At 42.7% G+C, this 8,428-nt stretch overlaps 1 protein-coding gene across 4 annotated transcripts; it reads left to right on the top strand.

Moving 5' to 3' along the window:
* The first annotated feature begins 3,615 nt into the window (after positions 1-3,615).
* On the top strand, positions 3,616-7,518 carry LOC101140563 (T-cell surface glycoprotein CD1e, membrane-associated). 4 transcript variants are annotated; one of them, XM_004027026.5, is made up of 6 exons: positions 3,616-4,016; positions 4,347-4,643; positions 5,270-5,539; positions 5,797-6,075; positions 6,468-6,561; positions 6,731-7,518. In XM_004027026.5, the coding sequence occupies exons 1-6, from the start codon at positions 3,911-3,913 to the stop codon at positions 6,861-6,863; spliced, it is 1,179 nt and encodes a 392-aa protein (XP_004027075.5). In that variant the 5' UTR covers positions 3,616-3,910; the 3' UTR covers positions 6,864-7,518. The 4 variants fall into 4 exon arrangements, with proteins under 4 accessions (XP_004027075.5, XP_004027074.5, XP_004027076.4 ...); XM_004027025.5 differs by having other exon boundaries at positions 6,695-7,518; XM_004027027.5 differs by having other exon boundaries at positions 3,864-4,016; positions 5,797-5,910.
* The last annotated feature ends 910 nt before the right edge of the window (positions 7,519-8,428 follow it).

Below are 8,428 nucleotides of genomic sequence, written 5' to 3'. Positions count from 1 at the left end.
ATTTTATTTTAAATCAATTTTAATGACATCTCCCATAAATTTCTTACATAGAAAGATTAATTTGTCCAAAGTCACATCTTATAATACGTTTTGAGAGAATTTTTCTGGTTTTGGCAAAAGGGGATCTGCGAATGTGATGGGGGCAGCCTCAGGAAAACATAAGAGGGGGAGTTTTTTTTTAAAAGAGACCTCTGGCCACAGACACTAAGTATTTTTAGTAAAAAATGTGGTTAGGCACTGATGGAATTTTTTTTTTTTTTTTTTTTTTTTGAGACGGAGTCTTTCTCTGTTGCCCAGGCTGGAGTGCAGTGGCACAATCTTGGCTCACTGCAACCTCTGCCCCCCAGGTTCAAGCGATTCTCTTGCCTCAGCTTCTCGAATAGCTGGGACCATAGGCACGTGCCACCACGCCCTGCTAATTTTTTTGTATTTTTAGTAGAGACAGGGTTTCACTGTGTTAGCCAGGATGGTCTCGATCTCCTGACCTCCTGATCTGCCTGCCTCAGCCTCCCAAAGTGCTGGGATTACAGGAGTGAGCCACTGTGCCTGGCCCACTGATGGAATTTTGTAAAGCAGGAAGGAAATAATTGTACCATATAATGTTACAAAAATTAAAATTAATATATACTTTTTCTTTGGAATTTATCTTCTGGATAATTTTAATTTAGAAGGAATTTCATTATTTTGTTAATGATTATGGGGTTGCTGTCAGACATTATTTCTACTTTGCTCAGTAATTTGCAGTTATCTGTGAGTTCCGTAGCCTCAAAACTAAAAACTAGGGTGTGGTTATCTTTACTTATATAAAAGTGCAATTTTTTGTGGAATAACAACATTGTTTTATTCTCTAATTATACTTTGCTTTATTTTACTTTGCAAATGATTTTAAAATTCTCCCTCTTTTTTTTTTTTGAAACAGAGTCTCACTCTCTTGCCCAGGCTGGAGTACAGTGGCACAATCTCAGCTCCCTGCAATCTCCATCTCCTAGGCTCAAGCAATTCTCCTGCCTCAGCCTCCTGAGTAGCTGAAATTACAGGCACACACCACGGCACCCGGCTAATTTTTACTTTTTTTGGTAGAGACAGGGTTTTGCCATGTTGGCAAGGCTGGTCTCGAATTCGCCTGCCTTGGCCTCCCAAAGTGCTGGGATTACGGGTGTGAGCCACCGTGCCTGGCCTGATTCAAAAATTCTAATGGGCGGGGCACGGTTGCTCACGCCTGTAATCTCAGCACTTTGGGAGGCCGAGGCGGGTGGATCACGAGGTCAGGAGATCGAGACCGTCTTGGTCAACATGAAGAAACCCTGTCTCTACTAAAAATACAAAAATTAGATGGGCATGGTGGCTCTTGCCTATAATCCCAGCTGCTCAGGAGGCTGAGGCAGGAGAGTCGTTTGAACCAGGGATTCGGGGGTTGCAATGAGCCGAGATCCTGCAGCTGCACTGCAGCCTGGGCAACAGAGCAAGACAGCAAGACTCCGTCTCAGGAAAAAACAAAACAAAACAAAAATTCTAAGGAATACAGTTACTTGTAGTATTGATATTTGGCATAGGTCATTCCAATCTTTTTATTATGTATTATGGTTTTTGTAGGTTAGTATATATTCTCTTGAATATTTATCTTTGTTTACTGTTCATAATTTTATTATGAAACCAATTTTGGATTTACATAGCAATTTATAGATAGATTTACATAGCAATTTATAGCTTTGAATGTATTTGTAGAAAAGAAAGAGTACTGAAAATAAATGTAGACATTCTGCTCAGGAAACAAGGAAACTTTTTTAAATCTTTCTTTAACCTTAGAATTCAGAAATGATAATAAGATGAAACTAGATTTGGACCTTTTTCTTTTGTTTTTTTGTTTGCAGTTTTTTTTTCTTTTTTTATTATTTTTATTTATTTATTTATTTTTTATTATTATACTTTAAGTTCTAGGGTACATGTGCACAACGTGAAGGTTTGTTACATATGTATACATGTGTCATGTTGGTGTGCTGCACCCATTAACTCATCATTTACATTAGGTATATCTCTTAATGCTATCCCTCCCCACTCCCCCCACCCCACAACAGGCCCCAGTGTGTGATGTCCCCTTCCTGTGTCCATGTGTTCTCATTGTTCAATTCCCACCTATGAGTGAGAACATGTGGTGTTTGGTTTTTTGCCCTTGTGATAGTTTGCTGAGAATGATGGTTTCCAGCTTCATCCATGTCCCTACAAAGGACATGAACTCATCATTTTTTATGGCTGCATAGTATTCCATGGTGTATATGTGCCACATTTTCTTAATCCAGTCTATCATTATTGGACATTTGGGTTGGTTCCAAGTCTTTGCTATTGTGAATAGTGCCACAATAAACATACGTGTGCATGTGTCTTTATAGCAACATGATTTATAATCCTTTGGGTATATACCCAGTAATGGGATGGCTGGGTCAAATGGTATTTCTAGTTCTAGATCCCTGAGGAATCGCCACACTGACTTCCACAATGGTTGAACTAGTTTACAGTCCCACCAACAGTGTAAAAGTGTTCCTATTTCTCCACATCCTCTCCAGCACCTCTCCAGCACAGAAAGAGTATTGAAAATAAATGTAGACATTCTACTCAGGAAACAAGGAAACTTTTTATCTTTCTTTAACCTTAGAATTTAGAAATGATAATAAGATGAAACTAGGTTTGGACCTTTTTCAATAATTCTGACCACCGTTCAGTAAATTTACTCTATAAGAAAAGTAGAGGTTTGGGGTTGAATTTTGTTTTATTTTTTCCCAAAGATGTCTATCTCTGATATCTTAGGGCCTGGCAATTGTTTTTGGTCATAGGTGGGCTCTGAATAAATGTCAGTTGAACAAATATATAAAAACCAAACAAAGGAATGTTATTTCAACTGCCTTCAGAGTGTCACAACAAATATCAATGAAAAAGAAACAAAAATAAAGACTCAATTAATTCTCCAGTGAACACTTCAGTCCTCTAAAGTTACTTCCCTGTGTCCACCAAAACTGCTCTCTAACCGAACGCAAGCAAGGGGACTCCAATGCTCTCAGGCCATGAACTAATGAGAAGCTTCATGCCTGCCCTCAGTCTTTCTTCATACCCAGGGCAAAGCTGGCCCACAGACTTCCAGACATGCTCTCTTCGTTTGGGTAGGGATGGGGATCCAAGTCCCCTATGTATTTCCTCCAGACCCACCTGTAAAACATGGGTGAAATCTACCTGCCCTCTAGCTCACCACTTCCAGGTCGAGCCCACTCATGGACCACTTTAACAGTGACAGTTGGCTTGACTGGGGAAACTGAAAAAAAGGAGCTTTCTTTAGATTTTCTGATAATCTGCATTGCCATTGCTGCTCCTTTTTCAGCAGCACGGAGAGTTGGATTATGGAGGGTTGCTTGCTTATTATGCAGCTACATTCAGGATGCTGAGTGTCTTCTGATCATGATCAAAAGCAGAGTGAAGAGATACAGGCGGAGGAGAGGATCACAGAGAGGTAGAAGTGGGAGACTGGTGGATAGGTCACTAGGCACCACTGAGTGACTACCATCACTTCTCACAGATTAGATTATTGACAAGCCAAGTATGGATTTGATTTCTCCAAGGCCAAAAGCTACTCCATCTTCTAGCCAGACCACAGACTTTGTTTTAAGCCAGGACTCGTTTTCCAGCAGTTAGTGCAATTAGGGAGGTTGGGAGGATGTAGACAAGAGCAGGGAGAAAATCTGGAGCCAGACAGTGGGAGAGACAGAGGGGAAATGAAAAACCCCGTGGGAGGCTGCAGCAAAGCGAGGCAGTGTGGCTTCTCTGACAGGGAAGTCAGCAGAGGGAGAGGTTTGTCTGTCTGTACAGCAAGGGAAGTCAGATGAGAGTGCAAGAGGGTGTGGAGAGGGGTACTGATATCTGAATTATGAGGGCAGCTGTCCTGCCAAGGAATCCGTCCTTTAACAGAGCTTCAATGCTGCTCCTGTTCCTCCTCTTCGAGGGTCTCTGCTGTCCTGGGGAAAATACAGCAGGTAAGAAGAGTGCAGGTGGAAAGATACCTATGGTAGGGCACCAGAGGGCTGAGAGGAAGCTCTGGGGAGGTCCTGGGGGAAGGGAGCAGTACTCTTCTAGGATGCCCTTGGAGTATGCCTTTCAGGCTAGTTCCAGGCAGAGAATTCTTGCCCTCAGTCTCAGTTTTTGTCTTTGATTTTGGAGAAAGGAAGCTGGCCCCAGAGGAAAAGGATATTGGAGTATGTGCAAGCTGCCTAACTGTCTCTCATCTCTGGGTTCCTTTTTTCCCTTTGGCATCACTTTTCCCATCCCTTTACATTCTCTCTACTTGTCATTTCCCTCTCTCTCAGCTCGCCAGGCTCTACAATCCTATCGTCTAGCAGCAGAGGAGCACCTGTCATTCCGCATGCTCCAAACTTCCTCCTTTGCCAACCACAGCTGGGCACACAGTGAGGGCTCAGGATGGCTGGGTGACCTGCAGACTCATGGCTGGGACACTGTCTTGGGCACCATCCGCTTTCTGAAGCCCTGGTCCCATGGAAACTTCAGCAAGCAGGAGCTGAAAAACTTACAGTCACTGTTCCAGCTATACTTCCATAGTTTTATCCGGATAGTGCAAGCTTCTGCTGGTCAATTTCAGCTTGAATGTAAGTTCATTGCTCTAAGCTGATAATTTGCCTGGGAACACCAACTATTTTCCAAAGTGGAAGATAGTATATAGACTCTGACCATCATTTAACCTTACTAACCTTGTTCCCCACTCTCTGCCTCCCACTCCCTCCTCTGCTTCACCCTTCACCACTACCCACACTCCACCATATACACAAAAGGGCCTGCATGTACATATCTCAACATGAATATAGCTTCATGTCTGGCTCTTTGGAATGATTGTCTCCTCTGGATCTTCTGCCCCTCATTCCTGCCCTCAGACTCAGCCTTTCTCAACCCTCTTTCTGCCCTTCTTTATCCTTTGCCTGAGTGTTGACATGGACTGGCCTGTACTTAACCACTTCCACGTGAATTATTTATGACCAATCTCCTATCTTCCTGATAGCCTTCCCATCTACCACTTTCCCATTAGTTATTTCAAAGTATCTTTATTATCTTCAAATTTTCTTCCCACAAATTTTCTTCCCCTTTGCCAGTAAACTCTAGTCTCCATATGATTTCCCAGCAAATTTTTCTTCCCTTGAATCTCTTTACTGTCTAAATTGTTTGTTTTTCTTCCTTGTCATTCTTTCCATAATGATCTCTCGTCCCTGTCCACTCTCAGACCCCTTCGAGATCCAGATATTAGCTGGCTGTAGAATGAATGCCCCACAAATCTTCTTAAATATGGCATATCAAGGATCAGATTTCCTGAGTTTCCAAGGAATTTCCTGGGAGCCATCTCCAGGAGCAGGGATCCGGGCCCAGAACGTCTGCAAAGTGCTCAATCGCTACCTAGATATTAAGGAAATACTGCAAAGCCTTCTTGGTCACACCTGCCCTCAATTTCTAGCGGGGCTTATGGAAGCAGGGGAGTCAGAACTGAAACGGAAAGGTGAGCCCAACTCTCTCTCTCCCCTCTTGTTCCTAGTACTATAACTCTCGTATTTGAATTTGCCTCTCATCATCATTTTGAAAGACATAGTGAGAGACTAGAGAATGAGATGTGTGGGTTCAGGACTGTTTCTTAGACAAGAGAAAGAAGTGATTACTAAATCACTCTTAGTATTATTACAAAGGCACCTGAGTCTCTGAGCTCTGGCCTGGGGTGCCCTTCGAAATTCCATTTTTTTTCTATCTTCTTCTTCCTAGTGAAGCCAGAGGCCTGGCTGTCCCGTGGCCCCAGTCCTGGCCCTGGCCGTCTGCAGCTTGTGTGCCATGTCTCAGGATTCTACCCAAAGCCCGTGTGGGTGATGTGGATGCGGGGTGAGCAGGAGCAGCGGGGCACTCAGCGAGGGGACGTCCTGCCTAATGCTGACGAGACATGGTATCTCCGAGCAACCCTGGATGTGGCGGCTGGGGAGGCAGCTGGCCTGTCCTGTCGGGTGAAACACAGCAGTCTAGGGGGCCATGATCTAATCATCCATTGGGGTGAGAAACAGCTGAGGCTCTGCTGGGAAATAATGAAAATAGCCCTGGGGCTTTTGAGTGTGGGGCTGAGGAAATGGGTAGGAATGCTAGGCACAAGAAGGGTAAAACTGGGACAATCAAAATAAAGAAGGATAGAGTATGACAGTAGTTAAATTTTAAGAAAATGGAAGTAGAGAATTAGACATACTAACAGAAAAAGGAGGAGGAACTAGTGATTTAGTGGGAGAGGGTTGGGAGGAGATCACAGACAAAGGATCAGGAGGAATTGAAATGAGGGCTTTGGAAAACATGGATGAAAATTCTAGGAAGGTCCCACCCTTGTGAAATGGGAAATCTCAGCTTGGTGGAATAGAGTATTTTAGGGTTGGTGTTCTTATTCTATCCCCAACCAGGTGGATATTCCATCTTTCTCATCCTGATCTGTTTGACTGTGATAGTTACCCTGGTCATATTGGTTGTAGTTGACTCATGGTTAAAAAAACAGAGGTGAGCTTTTTCTTGTTCTTTGTTTCTTCAGCCTGTAATCAATTCATTCCTTTTTCCTCTATCTTCTTTTTTTTCTCTGCCTTTCCCCTTTATTTCCTTTCTTTGAGATTAATATCCTCCTCTTTTCCCACAGTTCAAATAAGAACATTCTTTCTCCCCACACACCCAGCCCTGTCTTTCTCATGGGAGCCAACACCCAGGACACCAAGAATTCAAGACATCAGTTCTGCTTGGCACAAGTATTGTGGATCAAAAACAGAGTATTGAAGAAGTGGAAGACACGCCTAAACCAACTCTGGTGACATTTGCTTTACCTTATACATAAAATCCTTGTCTGCATCTTCTTAAACACTGTCCATGTCCCATAAGGGAAGCATGCTTTTATTTAAACAGTTTATGCTAGCAAAGATACTGACCCCTTTAGGAATACTTTTTCCCCATCTTCCAGAGATTTTTTTTTCCTGCTTTGGCTACATATCCATCATTGTTGATTTTTGGAACTATAATCCAGATCCTTCTTTTTCATGGATTCCCGAGATCACCCAATTGATAGCTCTTCTGTACTCCCCAAATTGAACTGATCTTCACAAGCACATTCATCTCTTCCTACTCTGAACAGTAGTTATTTAGGTTTTTGCTCTCTTTTTTTTTTAATCTCAGTTGCTTGAAAGTAGGATTTAGGTATTTGTGTCTGTATTCATGACCAAAAATCTTATCTGAATTCAGGGCCAGCTTCATAAGCATGTGACCTGTGCAGACACATGGAATCGTATGCTCTGCAGGAACCCATGCTAGATTTAATGCTCTGCCGTTGTCATCTTGGAATCCTTAGTCATTTTCAAACAAGAGATATTGTATTTTCATTTTTCACTGACCCCACAAATTATATAGCTGATTCAGTGTGAGTGTAATATTTCTCAATAAATGCTGACTGAAATAAATTTGTTGTTAGATCAAATGATGTTGTTTTACTCCATTCCCTCTCTGATATCTCTGCGTCATTTGACTGTGCTCTTACTAAAACTCTTCCTCTCTCCCTTTGTCTCTCACCAGAGGTGAAGGAGGCAGATGAATGCCTCAGACTCCACAGTGATTGGAATGTTAATGAATCTTCAGGGATATTTAGGAAAATAATAACGTAAGGGCTATCTCCTGTCAAAGTGAGGACAGGTTTGAACTGGCATTCCTACTTCCCTGAGCCATGTGTATCTATGTGTGTCTTTGTGGATGTGCATATTCATGGGAGAAATTCATATTTTGAGCAATTAGAAAGAGGACATAGGGTTTGAGCCAGAGCTAAGGCAATGAAGCAAAAGAGTGATTGGATGCCAGTTAAGCTACATGCTTGTTTTTATTTATTAGTGTGGCTTATTATTATTATTTACAGTTTGTTTTTCTTTAGTTTTTATATGGATTCTTACATTTACGTAATTTACTTCATTTGAGATACATTTGGTTGAGCCTACTGGAGAGCAGGAATCTGGTAGAAGTGCAGTGTTTATATATATGTCCAGTCAATCCCTCCCTTGGATGGAATAATTGAGCAGGTTGTGCATATTTCTTTTCTTTCTTTCTTTTTTTTTTTTTTGAGATGGAGTCTTGCTCTGTCGGCCAGGCTGGAGTGCATTGGCGCGGTGTCAGCTCACTGCAAGTTCCGCCTCCGGGGTTCACGCCTCCGGGGTTCACGCCGTTCTCCTGCCTCAGCCTCCCGAGTAGCTGGGACTACAGGCGCCTGTCACCACGTCCGGCTATTTTTTTTTTTTTTAGTAGAGACGGGGTTTCCCCATGTTAGCCAGGATGGTCTTGATCTCCTGACCTCGTGATCCACCCGCCTTGGCCTCCCAAAGTGCTGGGATTACAGGCGTGA

The sequence above is a fragment of the Gorilla gorilla genome, chromosome 1 (assembly GCF_029281585.2).
Source record: "Gorilla gorilla gorilla isolate KB3781 chromosome 1, NHGRI_mGorGor1-v2.1_pri, whole genome shotgun sequence".
Taxonomy (NCBI): Eukaryota; Metazoa; Chordata; class Mammalia; order Primates; family Hominidae; genus Gorilla; species Gorilla gorilla.
This window is presented reverse-complemented; position numbering and strand designations above follow the sequence as displayed.